The 23,911-nt window shown below is 38.3% G+C and overlaps 1 protein-coding gene across 7 annotated transcripts in view; it reads right to left on the minus strand.

The window, feature by feature from the left end:
• The window catches only part of Pou2f1 (POU class 2 homeobox 1), a 151,833-nt gene that overhangs the window by 69,196 nt on the left and 58,726 nt on the right, over positions 1-23,911 (minus strand). For 5 of the 7 annotated variants that reach the window (XM_071600361.1, XM_071600358.1, XM_071600357.1 and 2 more), the window contains exon 2: positions 2,062-2,148. The exons of 1 other annotated variant lie outside the window; for it this stretch is intronic. In XM_071600361.1, the coding sequence (XP_071456462.1) occupies positions 2,062-2,089 (28 nt within the window). In that variant the 5' untranslated portion in view covers positions 2,090-2,148. Of the gene's footprint in view, positions 1-1,035; positions 1,110-2,061; positions 2,149-23,911 lie in introns of those variants that run through there. One more of the 7 variants, XM_071600360.1, reaches the window with a different exon arrangement.

Consider the following 23,911-nt stretch of genomic DNA (forward strand, 5'->3'; position numbering starts at 1 on the left):
TTGATAAAATTTCATATCCAATCTACAGGCTATGTAACAGCCTCTCAAACTGTTCAAACTGTAAGCTTTTGTGCCTCATGTTTGTCTTTTGGGCTTAGACGATATAGTGTATCCTTGGTTTGTTCTATAGATATTCAAAGGCATAAAGTTTGTGTCTGTGGTCATAAATGAGGACAGTTCTACAACTTCCTTTCCCCACTGTCCAGAAAATTTTAAATATCATCTGAAAGCGTACTAAGGTTTGAAAGAAACAGGTGTGTGACTTAGTGAAAAACAGCTTTCTGAATGACTTACCCAAACTCTTATGAAAGTTAACAAAGATCACAAGTTTAACAGAAATGCCATTAGGAATGCAAATGGTTTAATGCTTCTCTTAGAATGTATTTTAAAGGAAAGTAGAAAAAATAATAAATAAGTTAACATTGATAAAAAGGGTAACGATTTCCCACATATAGGGACGTCATAGAAACAAAGCAAGCACAAATCGTTAACAACTCACGAGACTGACCCTGCGTAATTCACGTCCTTATTTCCACATTTATAAGTTAAAAATTATGTCACAGGTATTTTATGTGAATCTCCTAAGGACCAATCACTGAATTGTCAAAGAGTTTCAAGGGCATTTACTGAAACTACTTCAAACATACCAAAGAGAATAAAACAATAAAATTCTGATTAACTGCAACAACAATGATAAGACTATTTCAATGATATTGACTGTTAGTTGAAAGTAGTAGACATAATTTCTAATTCAACAATAAATGTTAAAAATATCTCAAAAAGGTATTTTCCTTTTGTTTCTTGAGTTTTCAACTTAGTAAATGTAAAAGAGTAAAAACAAGTAAATTCTTCTTTGACATCTGAAATCATCTTCTCTCTGGCCAGTATAAAAAATACATGTCTATGCCCCTGAGCTGACACAGTGAGACCAACACGAAGTCTACAGGCTGCTCCTGAATTCCTGACATCCATGTACTGCTCATCACGTGCCCTTTAGATGGGGATTTTTATTGTGGGGAACCATGTATCTACTACCTTGGGTTCAGGCCATGCCTTCTGCATAAGAATTCATCCATCTTCAGAATGATCAATTTATTTTCCCTTGGCAACTGGGAAGGTGACCGAAGTAGCCTCAATTTTCAAGTAGGAAAAATGACACACAGGAAAAGAAAAATCATCAGCAGAAGTTTTAGACTTAATGTATCCAACTCCCGGAGTTTCTATCCCCTGACTTTTCTGGTGACTACAATAACCTAAAAAGGTTTCATTAATATTATAGAGAAATAAACAAAACTCCACACAAAATGTGGCCACCAGGAGCCACCATCTGCCTCAATACCAGAATGCCTCTATCTATTTTAAATCTCAGTCAACCAAAGGCGGTGTATACATTAAAATTAAAGTAGGATACCTCCCTCTCTAAAGGCTTGCTTGTCTATAGGGAAAACTCTTTTTAAGATAAGCTTTCCAATACTTAAAACCATAGTTTTCTACAAAAGATAGTTGGTTTCAACACAAAAATAAGGCATAATCTTGGAATTTTAAAAGTTCATAATGTCTAAAATCTGGAAATGGGTCAATACATAAACTGCAGTCAACACTACAATGTTGCAATAGTATGTACGGAAACAATTCTGGGTGATGGCTCCACTTCATTTTTCACTGAGATACTAGGTTTGCAAAAATTTTATTAATATGTACATTTTATATTATTTAGGTACAGTTCAAACCTTGTTTCTGATTTAAAAATGTTTTTTTTAGAATTTGTATTAAATGCTTTCCACAGAAGTCCCACAAAAGTAAAAAATGTCCTCCATTGAGGTCAAATTCTCAATCCACACTATTCAAAGTACGCTCGGAACCAGAAGAGCCCGCATAGGGAGGGACCACAGCTCACTCAAGCACACATAGTGCTTTGCAAATGCTTTCCTTCTTCCTCACTCAACCACCTCTCCCCCTCCCTTGCCTTGGCTGCATGTGATTAAGCATTTAAGCATAGTCAACCCCTCACATGCTATTTCCATATTAAAGCTTCTAAGAAAGAACTGTGCTGGTACCCACCTAGAACACAGTCACTGCAGTCCAGCATCGCTGTGAAGTCTTCTAGAGGTGTGGACAATCCAAAGCAAGCAAGAAACAGGTAGCGGTCTGGGGTGGGGGAAAGAAGGTAGCACTATTTCTAACAAATCTGCACCATGTTCTTCAGAGAACAGGGTGGGGAGTGGAAAGTGGATTAACAGGAGAAGCAAAATACAACTTCAGTTACACCATAGCAATCTTCAGCTGAATAAGGAAACTTCAGTTGCTCAGAGGAGTTTTAGTCTCTCCTACCAGCTAGGACTGACATTGTCAAGGCAACTGAAGCATGAAAAGTTCCCCTTTTTGTAATAAAATAGAAACAAAGATTGCAGCTGGCAGTTTCCATAATGAAGCTTAATCAGTATGCGTGTGATTAGGGCCTTATGCAAATCTCTCCTCGTTAGCACAGCAGCCAGCACTTTGAAGTCCAGGAACAATTCATTTACAGAATACACTGAAAGCACTCCCTGCATAATTTAAATCATTGCATAAATATTTATCAGCTCATTTGCATATTAATTGGCAGTGCATGAAGGGAAAAATTATCTCCTGAGTGCCAGCATAATAATTAGGAGGATAAAATGTGATTTCTTCCAATGGTCTGGCTTCTTGGACTTAACTTGAGATAGTACCAAGGGAGAAGGGAGGGACAGGAGACAGAGTTCTGTTAAAATGCCACTGAAATGACACGTACAAATTAGAAACAACTCTACAGACTTAAGCACCTTTAATCTTATTCCTGCTGGCAACAATGACTTCAGTAATAAGAGGATTTGCAAAAAGCTTTTCCACACAATCCAAATAATCCCAAGGAAACAATTAGCAAGGTAGAAGCAGAACCCAGGGCTGTCAAGATGGTGCCATTCTACTGATAGGGAATTTTCCAGTTATTAACACACAGTCAGGAGAAAGTCCTACTTAGAACATGGCAACAGTACAAATGTGGAAGCAGGACAGAGTGTATGAAAGTATCTTTGAGGGTATGGAACTCATTATTTGCAAAGCTTTTTATACTACCAAATTAACAGAAGAGATTAGTGGAATGCCACAAATTAAGCAGTGTCCTTTCTCTCATGAAAACCAATCTCACGTGAAAGAAGGCAGTATGCTACTCGAGAGTACAGATCTTCAGCAAAAGGGCTAAGCAAACTATGGAATTATTCAGTATTTTCAAGTAAATTTCACTTGATGGATGTCTCCCTTTCTACATCCTTATCAAACAAGGCTGATTAAATTTACAAGGTAAATGATCAACATAAAACCTTTTGGGCATTACACAATAATGTTATATCCTAATCATCACAGACAATTCAGGAGAAGGTTTATAAAAAGTCCATAAAGTAAGCACTATTACCCATTTTAAGAATAAGGAAATAGGTACAGAGAACTAAAACCCTTTTTATGCAATATTATATTAATAATTTGAGGTCAGTGTTTAAAATGAGATTTTGCTAGTTTCAAACTCAGGGTTCTTGGCTTTTACCATACAGTGTGGCTAAGGAACACGTTCAGGGGCCACACTAGAATTTTTGTGTAATGAGGAAGCAGACTAGTCACTTGTGGCCAAGGCACTGTGTTCCACAGTCAGGTGTGCACAGATACATGTAAAAGGGCTATGGATAGAGTTCTCAAGGGGAGCAGCCCACTATGACCTGCTTTTTTAAATTTAGAAACCCTCTTCAAGCATGCCAAACATCTAACTTTTAAAATATGCATATAGCTTTCCTGAACATTAAGGATGAAATTAAATTTCACATACATACAAGGAAATGAAAAAGATTTAAAAAAAAAAAAAAAAAAAAATCAGGAGCCTTTAAAAATATTTCCTTGAAACTCAGTAACTTAGAAGCAAAAATCTTTCTTAAGTTTTAGATAAACATTCTACCTATCTTGCTAGTTTTTCTCTTTTACAGAATTACAAAATGCTTATGAGTAGAGTAGGGGAGAAACTTAACACCACCACTCAGTTCCCGTGACACCTCTTGAAGCTCCTTCCCTCTGGAGTCGGAATGTACTCATCTCTAACATGCTGAGAAGGTTGCTATGGGGTAAGTGTGCTCATGCTTCTCAGTCTAGAGTAAGAGACAGCTGCACAAGGAGACATCGAGTCACTTGATAAACGTGGGACAGCTTTTAAAAATCATCACTTTTGTTCATGAAGAATTCACACCACTTTGTATCAAAATAAGCAACAATGTATCACAGAACAGAAAACACATTTTGAATGAGGTAGACTGTGTAAGGCATGGTGAGAAAAGGTGAGGTGCAATGATGACAGAGAACACAGCAGCACTGACACCTGTCCTGTTCCCTCCTCTGTGAGCTGACCCTGACCACCTGTACTACTTATGGAATTACACCACCATTCATCATCTGCCCTTTTGTACTTTGCACAGTGACACCTTCAACGCACCCTTTCTTTGCCAATTTGGTCTTTCATCTTTAGACAGGGATGCTTGGGCCTAGAATCAATAACTGTTTGCTGATTGGTACCCCACAGATGCAGCACCTTGGTGGCATAGTTACCAGCCACAACAGACCAAGAGAGTCCCACAGGGCCTCTGCACTGCAAGAAGGCCAAAGCTTACCAACACACACGCGCCACTGTCCAGAGTGGGACTCTGCTCACCTTCACTATAGGCAGCTGACTCTGCTACAGTGGGATGTGTAGAAAAAGCCCTTCCTGTTACACTTGATGCAGGCACCCTGCGAGTTCCAGAGGGTATTTTCAAATACAAAAGTCTGTCCCGGCCTCTACAGATGGACTAGGGACTTGGGGAGGAATGGCTACCATCTTTCCCTGTATTCTCCAACCACAGCCCATTCATATCCAATAGAAAAGGATAGATAACTCTGGCCACAAAGTCAAACATTCATTTCATCTGTCCTCTGAAATATCAACAAAGAATCAACTAGATTAAAACTAAACCCAAAAAAGAAAAAAGCAAAACCACCTCTTTAAGGAACAACAACAAAAAATTCTGAAATGTCTGTGGGGCTGTGGGTCATCCACACTTCAGCATGAATTGATCCCAACCAACTGCCTTCCTTCAACACTGGGTTTCCACTGGAGAAGAGACCAATAAATACTCAATTAAAACAGCTTCAGATAATTTCGACTAAGAGGGGGAGGTGAAGGAATGGGGTGCACAGAATGCACAAAGAACAGGAAATGGTTGTACAGATGTGTGAAAAGGAGTTGAAAGGGTAGAGTTCAAATTCAAATATTTCAAAATTATGCCTAAAATTTGCCTTCCTTTTCCCCTAAGAGGGGGAAAGCATGTTCTTTGAAGACCTAGAATTCATGGCTATTAATACTAAAATAATTCTACACTCATGAACAAAGTTTTGGGCTAGTCTATATCTCACTAGAAAAGAAAATGAGGGCAATAACAACCAAATTACAAACTAGGGTTTGAAAACACACCTTCTGTGTGTGAGTGAACTGAGACGGGCTTGTACTCTCCCTTACTAAACCATCAGCATCCACCCTGGTTATGCTCCAGAAGAACGGCTGTTTGTACACACTGTTCTGTATTGACTGCTCCTGGTCTAAGAGGCAGAGATGTCTAACTAAGCAACTACTGCTGGTCACCTCCCTGCTGTCTCACAAGGGACTGCAGTTCTATTTCACCCCAGGCATCCTTTTAAATCTTCATCCTTTTTCAAATTCTACTATAGATACTCTACTAATTTGCTTACTGAAGACACTTAACACTGCTTCAGCCATGAACCTTCAGTAATGAACACACTTAAGAACTGCAGTTTTTTTTTAACCAAAAAACCTCATTACTCACATACCACGTAAAACAATTTACTTATGCCTAAATATAGGACATTCCAAGATGTGAAAACTTCCGATGTGGTCAAGTGGTGGATTTTAGTATAGCCACCACTGCTGGGTAATGTGTCACCATGTATATGAATGACACTTTCCAGGGTTGCCTTATGGGCTCCAAATACTTAAGAAAATTATTTAAATTAACATAAAATGGAATTTCTACTATTTATAAAACATTCACATGGACAGAAAGAAAGAAATGTACTTTATCAATCTGGCTATCAAGCACTGCCCTATAACAATAAATCTTAAGTAAGGATTATCTCATAAAAAGAAAACCATTTTTTTTGTTGTTTTTTAAATTTTTTAATTATTTTAATTATTTTTTTAATTTTAATTTTTATTTTTTTATTATTATTTTTTCTTTTTTCAATTTTCTATTTTTTTTCTTGTCTTTTCATTTCTTTTCAATTTCCTTATTCCCCCTTCCTTGAATTCTACCTGCTTACTCTCATTCCCTTTAGAGACTTCTTCCCTTCCCTTCTAATACCTTTCCTGCCAAGCATCAAATAAATTTATAGGAGTAAACAGTAACTCAGCAGTCAAACAGAACAAGAAGTAACATGAGCAGCATGAAAAAGCAAGGAAGAAAAGGAGTACAAACAATTCAGGACAGCCTAAATATTCAGGAGGACCTAGAGGCATCAGAAAAATGGTCAAATAAAGAACTCAAGGAATACCTTAGACAGATGGAATGGAACCTTAAAGAGGATATGAGACAGCAAATTCAAACAGTGAAAGAACACATTAAAAATGAATTACATAAACAGATAAAAGAAGAAATTAAGCATCTTTATCAGGAGATAGAGATTATAAAAAAATCAAACAATAATTCTAGAAATGAAGAAAACTATAAACCAAATTAAAAACTCAAATGAGAGTATCACTAACAGAGTGGAGCAAGTAGAAGCCAGAACATCAGATAATGAAGACAAAATATATCATCTTGAAAAGAGTCTAGCCAACTCAGAAAGGCTGGTAAAAAATCACGAGAAAAACACCCAAGAGATAAGGGATAACATAAAAAAACCAAACTTAAGAGTCATCCGGATAGAGGAAGGTATAGAGGTTCAAACCAAGGGAATGAGCAACCTGCTGAATGAAATAATTATAGAAAACTTTCCAGAAATAAAAAAGGAAACGGATATACAAATTGTAGATGCATACAGGACACCGAGCATACAAAATCACAGTAGACCAACGCCAAGACACATTGTTATGAAGATATCCAATATACAGAACAAAGAGAAAATATTAAAAGCTACAAGAGAAAGGAGGCAGATTACATTCAGGGGTAAACCAATAAGGTTAACAACGGATTTTTCATCACAGACTCTGAAAGCGAGAAGATCCTGGAACAACGTATTTCAAACACTGAAAGACAATGGATGCCAACCAAGAATTCTGTATCCAGCAAAATTAAGCTTCAGGTACGACAACGAAATAAAAATATTTCATGATAAACAAAAGTTAAAAGAATTTGCAGCCAGAAAACCAGCATTGCAAAGCATCTTGAGCAAAACACTACACAAGGAAGAAATGAAAAACAATAACCAAAACCATCAGTGGGAAGTGCCTCAGTAAAGACAGAGGGCGGGGGGAAAGCTAATCATGGAGAAACAAACTAAATTAAAAAAAAAAAGATAAATAATCAAACATGGCTGGAAGTACAAACCATATGTCAATAGTAACTCTAAACGTTAATGGCTTAAACTCTCCAATAAAGCAACATAGGCTGGTAACATGGATTAAAAAAACAAATTCAATAATATACTTCCTCCAGGAGACACATCTGATTGGAAAAGACATACACAGGCTGAAGGTGAAAGGTTGGGAAAAAATATACCACGCACACTGTCCTCGTAAGCAAGCAGGGGTGGCCATCCTCGTATCGAATAAAATTGACTTCAAGACTAAGTTAATCAAAAGGGATAAGGAAGGACATTATATACTGTTAAAAGGAACCATTCACCAACAAGACATAACAATTATCAATATTTATGCACCAAATAATGGTGCTGCGACGTTCATAAAACAAATTCTCCTCAAGTTCAAGAATCAAATAGACCACAACACAATAATTATGGGTGACTTCAACACACCTCTCTCACCATTGGACAGATCCTCCAAACAAAAGTTGAATAAAGAAACTATAGAACTCAATATCACAATCAATAACCTAGACTTAACTGACATATATAGAATATATCAACCATCATCAAGTGGATATACTTTTTTTCTCAGCAGCCCATGGATCCTTCTCAAAAATAGACCATATATTATGCCATAGGGCAACCCTCAGTAAATATAAAGGGGTGGAGATAATACCATGCATTTTATCTGATCATAATGGAATGAAACTGGAAATCAATGATAAAAGAAGGAAGGAAAAATCCTACATCACATGGAAAATGAACAATATGTTACTGAATGATCAATGGGTTACAGAAGACATAAAGGAGGAAATCAAAAAATTCTTAGAGATAAATGAAAATACAGACACAACATATCGGAATCTATGGGACACAATGAAAGCAGTTTTAAGAGGGAAATTCATCACCTGGAGGTCATTCCTCACAAAAAGAAAAAAACAACAAATAAATGAGCTCACACTTCATCTCAAAGCCCTAGAAAAGGAAGAGCAAAACAACAGCAAATGTAGCAGAAGGCAAGAAATAATTAAAATCAGAGCGGAAATCAACGAAATGGAAACAAAAGAAACTATTGAAAAAATTGACAAAACTAAAAGTTGGTTCTTCGAAAAAATAAATAAGATCGACAGACCCTTAGCCATGCTAACGAAGAGAAGAAGAGAGAGAACTCAAATTACTAACATACAGGATGCAAAAGGCAATATCACAACAGATACTACAGAAATACAGAAGATAATTAGGAATTATTTTGAAAACCTATATTCCAATAAAATAGAAGATAGTTAAGACATCGATAAATTTCTTAAGTCATATGATTTGCCCAGACTGAGTCAGGAGGATACACACAACTTGAACAGACCAATATCAATGGATGAAATAGAAGAAGCAATCAAAAGACTACCAACCAAGAAAAGCCCGGGACCGGATGGGTATACAGCGGAGTTTTACAAAACCTTTAAAGAAGAATTAATACCAATACTTCTCAAGTTATTTCAGGAAATAGAAAAAGAGGGAGCTCTTCCAAATTCATTCAATGAGGCCAACATCACTCTGACTCCGAAACCAGACAAAGACACCTCAAAGAAAGAAAACTACAGACCAATATCCCTAATGAACCTAGATGCAAAAATCCTCAATAAAATTCTGGCGAATCAGATACAAAAACACATCAAAAAAATTGTGCACCATGATCAAGTAGGATTCATCCCTGGGATGCAAGGATGGTTCAATATACGGAAATCAATAAATGTTATTCACCACATCAATAGACTTAAAGATAAGAACCATATATCTCGATAGACGCAGAAAAAGCATTGGACAAAGTACAGCATCCCTTTATGTTCAAAACATTAGAAAAACTAGGGATAACAGGAACTTACCTCAACATTGTAAAAGCTATCTATGCTAAGCCTCAGGCTAGCATCATTCTGAATGGAGAAAAATTGAAGGCATTCCCTCTAAAATCTGGAACAAGACAGGGATGCCCTCTCTCACCATTTCTATTCAATATAGTTCTCGAAACACTGGCCAGAGCAATTAGACAGACGAAAGAAATTAAAGGCATAAAAATAGGAAAAGAAGAACTTAAATCATCACTATTTGCGGACAACATGATTCTATACCTAGAAGTCCCAAAAGGGTCTACAAAAAAACTACTAGAACTAATAAATGAATTCAGCAAAGTGGCAGGATATAAAATCAACATGCATAAATCAAAGGCATTTCTGTATATCAGCAACAAAACTTCTGAAATGGAAATGAGGAAAAACACCCCATTCACAATATCCTCAAAAAAAAAAAAATACTTGGGAATCAACCTAACAAAAGAGGTGAAAGATTTATACGATGAAAACTACAGAACCCTAAAGAGAGAAATAGAAGAAGATCTTAGAAGATGGAAAAATATACCCTGTTCATGGATAGGCAGAACTAACATCATCAAAATGGTGATATTACCAAAAGTTCTCTATAAGTTTAACGCAATGCTAATCAAAATCCCAACAGCATTTCTTGTACAAATAGATAAAGCAATCAAAGACCCAGAATAGCAAAAGCAACTCTAAGCAGGAAGTGTGAATTAGGCGGTATAGCGATACCAGATTTCAAACTATATTACAGAGCAATAGTAATAAAAACAGCATGGTACTGGTACCAAAACAGGCGGGTGGACCAATGGTACAGAATACAGGACACAGAGACTAATCCACAAAGTTACAACTATCTTATATTTGATAAAGGGGCTAAAAGCATGCAATGGAGGAAGGATAGCATCTTCAACAAATGGTGCTGGGAAAACTGGAAATCCATATGCAACAAAATGAAACTGAATCCCCTCCTCTCGCCATGCACAAAAGTTAACTCAAAATGGATCAAGAAGCTTGATATCAAATCAGAGACTCTGCGTCTGATAGAAGAAAAAGTTGGCTCTGATCTACATATTGTGGGGTCGGGCTCCAAATTCCTTAATAGGACACCCATAGCACAAGAGTTAATAACAAGAATCAACAAATGGGACTTACTTAAACTAAAAAGTTTTTTCTCAGCAAGAGAAACAATAAGAGAGGTAAATAGGGAGCCTACATCATGGGAACAAATTTTTACTCCTCACACTTCAGATACAGCCCTAATATCCAGAGTACACAAAAAATTAAACAATAAGATAACAAATAACCCAATCAACAAATGGGCCAAGGACCTGAACAGACACTTCTCAGAGGAGGACATACAATCAATCAACAAATACATGAAAAAATGCTCACCATCTCTAGCAGTCAGAGAAATGCAAATCAAAACCACCCTAAGATACCATCTCACTCCAGTAAGATTAGCAGCCATTATGAAGTCAAACAACAACAAGTGCTGGCAAGGATGTGGGGAAAAGGGTACACTTGTACATTGCTGGTGGGAATGCAAATTGGTGCGGCCAATTTGGAAAGCAGTATGGAGATTCCTGGAAAAGCTGGGAATGGAACCACCATTTGACCCAGCTATTGCCCTTCTTGGACTATTCCCTGAAGACCTTAAAAGAGCGTACTAAAGGGATACTGCCACATCGATGTTCATAGCAGCACAATTCACAATAGCTAGACTGTGGAACCAACCCAGATGCCCTTCAATAGATGAATGGATAAAAAAAAATGTGGCATTTATACACCATGGAGTATTACGCAGCACTAAAAAATTACAAAATCATGGAATTTGCAGGGAAATGGATGGCACTAGAGCAGATTATGCTAAGCGAAGCTAGCCAATCCCTAAAAAACAAATGCCAAATGTCTTCTTTGATATAATGAGAGCAAGTAAGAACAGAGCAGGGAGGAAGAGCAGGAGGAAAAGATTAACATTAAACAGAGACATGAGGTGGGAGGGAAAGGTAGAGAAAAGGGAAATTGCATGGAAATGGAAGGAGACCCTCATTGTTATTCAAAATTACATATAAGAGGTTGTGAGGGGAATGGGAAAAAAAAAAACAAGGAGAGAAATGAATTACAGTAGATGGGGTAGAGAGAGAAGATGGGAGGGGAGGGGAGGGGGGAGAGTAGAGGATGGGAAAGGTAGTAGAATACAACAGTTACTAATATGGCATTATGTAAAAATGTGGATGTGTAACCGATGTGATTCTGCAATCTGTATTTGGGATAAAAATGGGAGTTCATAACCCACCTGAATCTAATGTATGAAATATGATATGTCAAGAGCTTTGTAATGTTTTGAACAACCAATAAAATAAAATAAAAAATAATAAAAATAAATAAATAAATAAATAAATAATCTCCATTTAGTTCTTGTTCATATTTTTCTCTCTTCACTAGGCTTTCTATTTCTTTGCTGAGATCTGATACTTTTTCATTTGTTTCAATGTGCTCATAATTACTCAGGAAAGCATTTTTTGATAGCTGCTTTAAAATCCTTGTCAGATTATTCAACATTTCTGTGTAGGTGGTATCTACTGATGGGTTTTCTCATTCAAGTTGAGATTTTTCTGGGTTCTTGATAAAACAAGCAATTACCAATTAAAATGCAGATTTTGCATATAATTGGATTGCGGATTCTAAGTCTACTATTGTAATTGTCCTCTTAACACCACCACCAATCCAGCTGGCAGGAGAGGAAGCACCTGGTTCCATCCAGGTTGGAGTGGTATTCCAGGTTCCCCACCCTGTCTCCCAGTACACTAAGGGAAGGGGAAGGAATCCCTTGTTAGTAGCAGGCAAGGGTGGAAGTTCTGGTGTCCTGCCCGGACTCCACTGACAGTTGTCCTGGCTGGGAAGGACAGGCATGTCTCATTAGCACTCCCACATGGCCTCTGTTTGTCAGGGAGATGGAGATGTCCTAACTCTCCTCTAGACCTCCTCCTACTGTACCCCAGGGAAGAAAAGATGGAGTTCAGGCTTCCCAAATCATCTAGCACCTGGGGGTTTCATTAGCTCCCTGCTATGTCTTCCCTGGCTGCACCCTAACAGGAGGGCTGGGGCCCCATGGAACAGCCTATTGAGGACAGGTGCAGGCTCGCCACTGGGCCTGTGTTCACAGAGGAGCTGCAGTTCTACCATATGGCATCTGACCTGACAAGTGACTATTAAGGTTCTCTACCTTGCTGCAAGGCTGCACCTTTCCTCCTCCTCTGGTTGGGGAAAAAAACAGCTTTTGATGAGCCCTGCACCCCACACCAAGCCTGGGATGTTCGAAGCAAACCAACCAACCAAGACCTGGGAGTGCAAGTGTGCTGATCCTTGGGTCCCCAAGTCCCTACTACTTGGTCTCCTCTCCAGCTCTTAAGTCTTACATGTGCCTATGCACCGTATCCAGGGATGTGGACTGTGCCTCTCAACAGCCTCACGCCCCTGCCAGAGGCAGAGTCCTGCCTGCCTCCTTGAATTCACTTTTCTTATCAACACAGCTAGCTGTGGACTGAAATTATTTTGTCCTTTTTTCAGTGAGCTACCAAAGTGACCCTAGTCCCTTAAAACAATCTGGGTAGTTTCCCTTCTGTTCCTGCAGGGAAAGTATTGTCTTCATCTTGAAGGATTATTATAACTGGCCCAAGGATACAGTTGATTCTGGTGCCTCCCTTGGTACAGAGCTGATGGCTCCCAGGGATGGAAGGAGAATTCCTCTTGACATACCTCACTTCCTTTCATGATTATTATTTATTCAAACTTTTAATTTCTTCTTGAGTCAATATAAATCATAGAAAATTATTAAAAGAACTGTATTTATTTAATTTCAGGGGTTCTGTTTTGTAATGACTACACTTAAGGTCAAAAATTTCTCTCCAAAAATCATTTTTAGCTATGGTCCACATAGTTTTCCTTTGTCACTCACTTGTACATTTTTAATAATGTCCATTGTTTTTCCATGAGGTACCTAAGAGTACATTTTTCCCTTGAGCTCCTTGTATTGTTGCCATTTTATTTTAATGACCTGTGATAAAGCAATGTAGTTTATCACTTTTTAAGAACTTGATAAGATTTATGAAATACTTGAGTTCAATGTTTCTAAAATGTTCCACATATATACACACAAAAAAATGCTATTATGTTTTTTTAAGGACAAGGTTAATGATATTATTCTAAGATGATCAACAAATTAAACCATTTATGATCTTTGTCTTTACAATGGTGCAAAAAGGAACTCATACAACTGTTTGGGTTTTTATTTTCAGTACACCTTTGATAAACTGCATGAATGCTCAACACTTTATTAAAGGCTTTCTGTTAGATGATTTTGCTCAAATGTTGTCTACTCTAAGTGTTCAAGCACACTGAAGGTTAGCTAGGCCATGCCACGATGGTAATTCAGTAAAGCATCTTAAGTGCATTTCAACCTATGATATTTGCAACTTCCGATGGATTTACTGGGAAATAACCCCATTGTAAATTGAGCACATGTACTTATTTGTAGAGAACAGATCATTAAGATTCTCCATGAGCTGGGGATGTAGCTTAGTGGTAGAATGTGTAGTTAACATGTATGAAGCCCTAGGTTCAATCCCTAGCACCCCAAAACAAAAATAAAAACTCCCCACTGGAACAAATAATTCATCAATAGTTCTTTGGAATCATTGGGGTTTGCTATAAATATTTTTAGTTCTATTTTTGTGGCAAGGGCTGTTAAGAGACTGCTCCTTCTTCACTTTAAAGTGAACCTACTTTATCCTTGTTCTCCTCCCCCCTGGCTTCAGAACTTCCTGCTACACCAGGCTTCCTTCCGATGCTGCCTGGTATATTTTTGTAGGTTTATTAACCATCATTTCTATGTCTCTTGGTTTTAGGTATGTCTTTTAAAGAATCCAACCTGAACATGTGCTGTTACTAGGCTTGTTTAGCCCATAATTTCCTTTGTGATTATTGATACAGCTGGCCTTTTGCCATCTTATAAAAAACTTTATAGTTTTTATTTTGCCTTATTTGTTTTTTATTGTTGCTGTTCCCTCTGCCCTTCTTCCCTGGTTTATACTAGAGGCATTTTCTTTAGTCTTCTTTTATCTCCTTCTAATAGTTTGGGAGTTAATTTTTCTCTATATTCTTTTTGACTGCTTTAATTACTAAAAGAAATTTTTATTTCTTTAATAATGCTAAAGTAATCAATTTTAGGTAGTTCCCTAGTAAGAAAATGTCCTTCTATAAATTATCTTTACACATATAATAACTACTTGAGCTTTTTGGAATTCATCTTATACTTTGGTATATTTCTTTCATAAATAATGTTCTACGATAAGAATTCAGAGCTAAGGTAACTTGGACCAGAATCAACTTACAAAACATTAAAAGGTCCTCATTGTTCTCACCAGGATATTGCCTATATTCAAAGATTAACCTAGTAAGTAAGTGTGCTAAGACAGCATGACTTCAGTTTACCAGTGCTGGAGAAGAGGATCAAAACCCTGAAAGCAGAAAACACAAGAATGGACTCTACAATACTGAGTCGGAAACACATGTTCTGGTATGAACTCATGTTTCTTTAAAGTGCACAGATAAGAAATAAAGAGACTCACACATAGCCACATAGCCATTTTCTGTGTCCTCTGAGGACCCAAGAACAGCTGTGCCCTGTGGTGACTATAAATGATTCTCCAATATGAGAAGTCACTTTCTCCATTCAAAGAAACTACTAGTTGAAGTGCTTTAAAAAATTAAGGGAGAAAATATGATAATACATGGAAAAGACACAGAAGCCAGCATAAAGGGTTTCTAATCAGATTTTGGATAACTGGAACAAAATAAGTAAAAATAATGATGAATGAATTATAACCATAATATTTACTTGCAGGAACTCATGAGTCTATGTTGACATGGATGGATGGATGGATGGATGGATGGATGGATGGATGGATGGATAGAAAGGTTTTCTTACAGAATGCCAAACAATATAGAAAAAAACTAAAATTAGAAAATTGACATTTGAAAACTACCATAAGGGCTGGGGTTGTGGCTCAGTGGCAGATCGCTTGCCTTCCACGCATGGGGCACTGGGTTGATCCTCAACACCACATAAATAACTAAAATAAAGGTACTGTGTCCATCTACAACTTAAAAAAAAACATAATAATAATTAGTTCAGTCAAGAAGCAACAGATGCTAATCTAGTGGGTGAAAACTGGATGATGAAAATTTACACTTGCCCTACAGAATTCTTCAGTGTAACTTCACCATGGAGGAGCCAGCAAAACGTGCCTTAACCAAGGGATCAAAGCTAGCTAATAGGGTAAGGTAAATCCAATTGATGCACCACCGGAAGGGTGTGATGAGGATACAGGCCATTTCTGGGACATCCTACCAGCTAGCAGCACCTGCCTCCAAACACAGGATGATCCCAAATGCTGCACCTATAGACTGCACTCCTCCAAAGCTCAGGTCCTGGAAGCCAGCAGGCTGAGAACGGTCTTCTAGATGGGAGAAGAGTGAAGACACAGCAACTGCACTGAAGGCACAACACTATTCTTCCAACTTTCCTGTTAAGTCTGCAATTATTTTAAAATTAGCAAAGAAAAAATAAACTGGTCAACAAACTCATCTAGTGCTGGTTTTATTGTCCTATGTAGCTTTGCCTTCCCCATTCCTCAGAAATCCTGATCACAAGGGAAGACAGATGTTGACACTGGCAATACCAGGGTTCTTAACATGAGCTGTCAGGGATTAGAAGGAAGTTCTCCTTCAAAGATTAGCCTGACAGCCCCCTGGGAGACATCCTGCCTGGGAGACACCCTGCCGCCATCTATCTCCCTGAGACATCCTGCGGCCACCTATCTTTCTGAAACATCCTGCGGTTATCTCACCTTGTGCAGACATCCAGCAACTGCTGATAAGAGAGCTTCCCCATCCCCAGCATACAAATACCCCTGTGTGAACAATAAAAGTTTGCAGCTTGATCAGAACTCCTGTCTTGCTGTCATCCTTCTGTGTCTCTTGTCCCTTCATTCCTCCCCATCTAGGTTCGCTGCCCACGTTGATGTGTCCTGCCGGTCGGGACATTTGGCGCCCAACGTGGGGCTCGAGCCTTTGACTGAGGGGGAACGCCGTCCTCCGGGAAGACTTGGCCAAGCGGAGCTCGAGATCGCCTCGGCAGACACGACCGAGAGACAGATCCAGGAAGAGAGTGAGGACGACGCAAGGTGAGTGACCCACCATGGGACAAGCAGTTTCGTCACATGATTTGTTTTTGTCAGGCCTCAAGGAGGCCCTCAAGACACGGGGGGGGGCGCGTGTTAAGAAAAAGGACTTAAAATTATTCTTTTCATACATAGGAGAATTGTGTCCATGGTTTCCCCTTAAAGGGACCATTGATGGTAAAAGATGGCTTAGAGTAGGAGACTGTTTAAAAGATTATTATGAATCCTTTGGCCCAGAAAAGGTGCTTGTTCCCACCTTTTCTTACTGGAACCTAATTAATTCAAAAAAAAAAAAAGATATTGTTTGGCCTTTATGTTCTAGAAGTTTGCGCTAGGAGAGTGAGAAAAAGGGAGAGAAAATGTGATGTTTACCTGGAGAGAAATAAGTTTCAATTTTCTATTGTTTTTGTCAATACTCAGAAAGTATGTACGGACCTTTATACTTCATGATTGTCCTATGAATCAGAATGGCTGTAACTCAGCCGCTGGGGACAAGAGACTTTAGCCGCTGCTGCTCGCTATGGGGTCCTAGTCCCTGCGGCCAACAGTGCTTTTAATCCTTGAATTACTTGACCTAAATGCCAAACACAGACTACCTTAAGATCTGATGGTAATGCTAGCGTTTGCTGCTAAAAAACCTTTGGAGCACCCACATGCCACAGAAAAGTGTAGGATGTACACAAGCTGCAACCGCAGGTCGCAGAGACAGAACAAGCTGCTACCACAGTAAGATCTTGGCCAGGCGGGGGAAAATGCAGACAAAATCAAACAAAATGCAATCGGCTAGGAAAACTTGGGGAACTTTTGCCCCGAAAATGGGCAGCGGACTCCATGTTGTTTGCATCACCATGGTAACCATGGGGTGACTGGCTGGAAGAGCAGGCTTCCTGGTCCCACCTCCCACACTTTCGTGGGCTTCCGATTGGTTCTTCCACAGTCACTCAGACAGGACTTCTAGTCCCACCTTCCAGCCACTAATCTGTACTACTGTGTTTCAGATTTCTACCGGAGCTGTTCAGAGCCGGTATTTTTAAGAATGCCTACCTGTAAATGCTAACGAAAGATATCTTTTTCAGACAAAATTTAATCCCACAGCTTTCTATGTTGCAGCCCTAAATTTAAGTTAGTTCTGAGTTAAATAACCTGACTTTTCTCTAAAGTTGTGTTACTAAATAATGTACTATTGATGAGAGATATCAAACATGCTTCTTTATATTTTACTCTTAATTTTGGAGATTATGAGGATGCATTTGCTCGCCACAGGAACAAAGCCGGCAATGTTCCTGTGATGACCAAAAAATCCTTATTCTCATTCCTAACTATAAAAAATAAATATGTATACTCAACAAGGATTTTATTTCGGTTACATCAAGTCGGATGTCACATAGAAGAGTGCACTCCTAGTTAAAAATAAATTAAAATGGATCCAAATATTTCAAGACCACGTGGTTACATAAAATTAATACAATTATAAATTATGTTCTTATTCTTAATATATACATTTTTAAGATATTTAGATAACCTATATTTGTTAATCTATAAAATAATTAGCACATGCCTAATTAATTAGTTAATATATATTTGCCTAATTGTTTTTCTTCAACAGAAAACCCATAATTTATGTTTTATATTTACATTTATCAGATACTCTGCCTTTTCAGTTACAGATATTTGAGATAAATGTGCTTTTAAGTGAAAATACAATCTTCAAGTAGTTTCTAATTCTCAAAGTTACTGTTCAAACTCATAAGATGATAAATAATTATAATTATGTCTACAAAATATCTAAGGATTTTAACTATATTTTCATTGATATTTCTTATCAAAGTACAGTAATTTGTTTATAGATTCTAAGGTTTTCAGAAATTGTTCCAAGTATAACAAAAAAAAATTTTCTAAAAGAAAAGGATGCTTCAACAAAGAAAAAGCACACATGGATCCTAAAAAGAAGAAAGAAATCATCTTTGGGTAAAACAAGGTCTTTATATTCATATTTCAATGATAAAAGTATTTTCCTAAGTTTTACTTAGGGTTTTTTTATATTGTTATCTAAACAACAGATTTTTATATTGTTATCTAAACAAATGATGTAAAAAGTTAGAACTATTAAAAAAAGAGATTTATATATATTAAACTGACTATAATTAATTTAAGGGTATTTCAGGCTATTTTTCCTAGTTTAACTATACTAATGTGAGCTAAGATTTTGTCCATATTTTGACATGATAAGCACCTATTAAAATGTAAGTTTATTTCTTTAAAGAAAGATCCTTATTGCCTAATAATTCTTACTGTTTAAGACAAAGATTAATTTTGGTAAATAAATTCACATTGTTGATTAAACATTTAAGTATATTGAACTACTAACTTAAATCCGATTTTAACAATTGTCCTTAGAGACTAAAATTAATTGATTCTAAGACACTGAGATACTAATTTTTACATATTTTGTTTGTTAGATAATCATAAAATTAAAAAAAAAACACAACATTTTATTAAGACTAAGGTTCTCCAAATTAAAGTTATATATTAATTTTAATCAATAAAGGTTACAAACTTAAAAAAATTCATTGATATTATATAAGTTCTCTGACTAGATCTATTGTCCATAAAAAATACAGTAAGATTTATATACTGCTCCCTACACAGGAAATAACCTTAATCATATTTTTTAAAGGCAATTAAGAGATACCTATTTAAAGGATAATATTCTAAAATACAGAGATTTTGGGATTGCCTTAACCATGCATTATTTGCCCTTAATTTTCTTAACCTAGACAGTGAAGGCCATTCGGCCGCAGACAGACACTGGCATCCCTCGTCCAATTCTGTTCGCCCACCTGTTATGTGGCGAGATCCCCTTACAAATAAATGGAAAGGCCCAGATCCTGTCCTCATCTGGGGACAAGGCTCAGCTTGTGTTTTGGACCAAGAGCAAGCAGCCCCAAGATGGTTACCAGAACACCTGGTGAAACAGGTTAATGACTTACCTCAACCCAGGGACGGAGACCCTCCCCCTGAGGACAAATTTTCCTCTTTTGCAGATGCAGCCAAAAATCTGTGTGAGGATCCTGCTTAAGGCACTTCTGCTGAACAGGTTTGTACATGGAGGCCTTGGCCCTCCACCTTCCAACATCAGGGAGTACCTTTTTGGCCCCCCCTGCGAATGCAAGGGAGGATCTTGGACTCAGGCTCCCACTAGTTGGACCCAGACTGGTGACTGCGTGACTAAGGTGGCTTACCTCCATGCCGAGGTTGACCATAAACTCAGAGGAGTTCATCAGCCTAAATGGGTATGTGTTAACAAGCCAAAGATTATTCCCCCCAGTACAAGTAAAGCTCTCCAAAATTGTTCTGCAACTTGCACGCATACCCAGGAGATGCATGTCTCTTGTTATGCGTCAGCCTCAATTTGTGTTAACAAGCAGGGAGAACAATTTTTTGAAGCCACCCTAACTAAAACTCATGCAGCAGAGGGGACCACTATTCACTATACTCCCGTTCTCTTTGACCGGGGAGGAGAAGGCATATACACCAAGTTACAGTCAGCTGGATGCCAAGGCACTGTCGGTAAACCCTCCTGCTGGCCCATTAAGGCCCCCACAGGGGTCTCTGATGGTGGAGGACCCACTGATGCTGTCAAGCATCTTCAGATAATCAAACTTTTAAAACCCCAAATCCCTGAGCTCACATATCATCCCTTAATGCTGCCTAAATCCCAGCTCCCAGATTTAGATACCAATACATTAGATATTTTGGAAACTACCTTCTCCTTGCTTAATAATTCCAACCCCACCCTTGCTGGTGATTGCTGGCTCTGCATGACAACAGGGGCAATCATGCCTATGGCAGTTCCTATTAATTCTATCATAGACAATGATAATACATGCCAACCCAGATTTCCTTTTAAAGTACAGCCTATAGGCACTTTTACATCATGTCTTTTAGGTGCGATGCAGAATAATACCTATGATATTGAGGTTGGAGTTACTTCCTTTGGAAATTGCTCAACAGTAAAAAATTATTCCTCACCCACCCCATCTCTTTGTCCCCCCAATGGCACAGTTTTTATGTGTGGAGGAAACTCAGCCTTCCCCAGGCTTCCAGCGAATTGGACCGGTGGCTGTGTTCTTGCCTTATTACTCCCTGATATAACTATTGTCCCAGGAGATGAACCTCTACCCATTCCTAGCCTAGACACCTTAGTCAAAAGACACAGGCGGGCAATACAGGCCTTACCACTCCTTGCCAGCCTTGGAATAACAGCTGCTGTGGGCACAGGTACAGCTGGCTTAGGCACGGCTATACACTCTTACCGTCGCCTATCTCAACAACTTATAGATGATGTACAAACTCTATCAGGAACTATTAAAGATTTACAGGACCAAATAGACTCCCTGGCAGAAGTGGTCCTTCAAAACAGACGAGGCTTAGATTTGCTGACAGCTAACCAGGGAAGTATTTGCTTGGCCTTAGGGGAAAGATGCTGCTTTTATGCCAATAAATCAGGCATAGTACGCACTAAAATTAAGCAGCTTCAAGAAGATCTAGAAAAGAGAAGAAGGGAACTATTTGAAAATCCCCTCTGGACTGGGCTTAATGGATTTTTACCCTACCTTCTTCCCTTATTAGGCCCTTTGTTGGGTTTACTTTTAATGGTGTCCATAGGACCCTGCATTATAAACAGGCTGGTACAATTTATTAAAGAACAGATTAATATTTTGGCCTCTAAGCCCATACAGGTCCACTATCATCGTCTGGAGATGGAAGAAAGACCGTGCTGCCAACATTTAAAAGGATGTTCTACCCTTCTCACAGGCTTATTTCTTAAGTTTACATCCCCACAGATCTCTCTTTCTTATATAAAAGTATAAGTAACAGCTCTGACCAACCATCTTCTGCCCTTGCCATAAGGGTTCGCTCCTCCATGGGCCCCTCCGCTTGGGGGAAGACTCACCCATGGAGTGAGGACGTTAGGCCATAATGACGGAGGGTGCAGGAAGGACTTGCAGGAGGATGGATCCACGGATCCCAAAACCCAAGACCTCTGAGTGACACGCTCTGGTGCATGGCGGTTGGCATGCTTCTCCCTCAAAACTGTCTCCTCCAAAAACATGCCAAGGCCACCACAAAATCTCCTAGTGAAGACGCTCGCTCGGATCAGGAGATATTCTAAGGCCTCCTAGAGGAACAGAGCCTCTATCACCCCCTAAAAACATGGCCGGTAAGGTATGGTCAAATATTTTATATATAAGAAAGGGGGATGAGCGCTCTATTATCAGAGTGCACCTGCAACAACGTGCACAGTGCTCACAGACAGCACGAGAGCTACAGAAGAGTCCACACATTGACTCAGATCTAAGCACTGGGCCTGGAACAACTTTTCATAGTTGATGTCATCACATTTGTTATCTGAAGAAAGAAACAAAGCTCAGAAACTATTATACCCCCAAATTCTATTAAATATCTTAGAAACTCAGTTAATTTTAAATAAAATCTCCCAGATTTAAGACTATATTAGAAAATGAGTTTGATTTGATTTTTCCCCCTGTACTAAACTGAAACCAGGAATAAAACACTTAAGTGACATGAGCTATTAACAGATATATTTTCAGTGTCACACTGCCTATTTCCTGGGAGCGCCCACCAGCCAGGTGGCAGTGGTAATTCAATGGAGCATGGCAAGGCATGGGGAAATATGGGGGTCAAGTCTGGTTTGAAGGTAAAAAGTCTCCTGAGTTTGGCAAACTTAAGCATTTTACTAATATGGGAAATGGGATTTTCTTTATACTTGCATTGCTAGTTTTCATTAATAAGCCTTTATTTATCCCAGAGCCAGTTAGACAGTTGAAATGTTGTATTAATTTCTGAACGATATTTTTTGCTGCAATATCTAAATTTTTCATTAAATATATCTCAGCTAATTTTGAAAGATCCATTTTAAAAAATGTTTTAGGAAAATAATCATTGGTGATCAACTACAAAAAGTAATAACAAGTCAGGCACAGTGGCACATGCCTGTAATCCCAGCAGCTTGGGAGACTGAGGCAGGAAGATTGTGAGTTCAAAGCCAGCCTAAGCAACAGCAAGGCTCTAAGCAACTCAATGAGACCCTGTCTCTAAATAAAATACAAAATAGATCTGGGGATGTGGCTCAGTGGTTGAGTGCCCTTGAGTTCAATCCCTGCTAACAAGAAAAAAAAAAAAAAAAAGGTAAAAACACAGAGCCAAGAGATGAGTCACACTAAATTTCCTTTTGGACCTGTTCAGGTTAATTTATTCTAGTTTAAACATCTTTGTAATACATAGGCACTTATAAGGATTTTTAAAGGGGAGTTAAAACTTAATCTTAAATCACATTATAAAAACAGCTAATAATTCCTCTAGTTAAAATCATTACAGAAAAATAGTTTCTCAGCACTACCTCATGACTATTTCTAAAATGTTCAGGTTTTTTCACAAGTGAATTGAGAGAAGAAATGATTTCATAACGAACTGGATTTAACACTGGACAAACTTTAATTCCAAAACCGAAAAGGTTCACAGTTCAGTAATGGGCTTTGAATGTAGTCTAGTAGGGACCAACCCCCAGACCCTTTTCCATTGTTGACTAAGCCATAGGCATCCCAAGCACCACTCCATCATAACAGCAAATAGCAAACAAATTTCAGAGATAAAAATGAAAAGAAAAACTTGATAAGTCATTTTAATAGTCATTCCACAAACTAAAAGGCAATCATCATTATCAGCACCTGGATTTATCAGTAGCTACCAAATTAATAGCTTTATTTAGCAGAAAATATTTATGAGGAACAGAAAGACTACATTCTTTCTTTGAACTGATTCATTGAAAACTGAAAGTAGTTTGGTAATAAAAAGGAAGGAAAGCTCTTCCTTACTTTTCCAGTCTATGAATACAAAGAGAACAAAGGCAGAACTGAGTAAGCCGCATAAAATGACCTCTCACTTTAAGGGGGGGCAACTATGCACAGGGGGAACACTGAGGACCCAAAGAGACACTCGGCTCCCTTAAGAGGCACCTGTCCTGGGCCCACTCCATCCTCACAGAGCAGAGACACTAGTGCTGGCCCTTGCTAAAGGCACACGGAGTAAATGGTGCTTCTTGTATGGGCACTATTCTTTAAAGGACACATTTTACTAATAACAGACAAACTAACTTCTAATCCTAGCAGTCTCTCTCCCAAATTTATAAGAACCTACTTTAAT

This window comes from Marmota flaviventris, chromosome 12, assembly GCF_047511675.1.
Source record: "Marmota flaviventris isolate mMarFla1 chromosome 12, mMarFla1.hap1, whole genome shotgun sequence".
NCBI classification, from domain to species: Eukaryota; Metazoa; Chordata; class Mammalia; order Rodentia; family Sciuridae; genus Marmota; species Marmota flaviventris.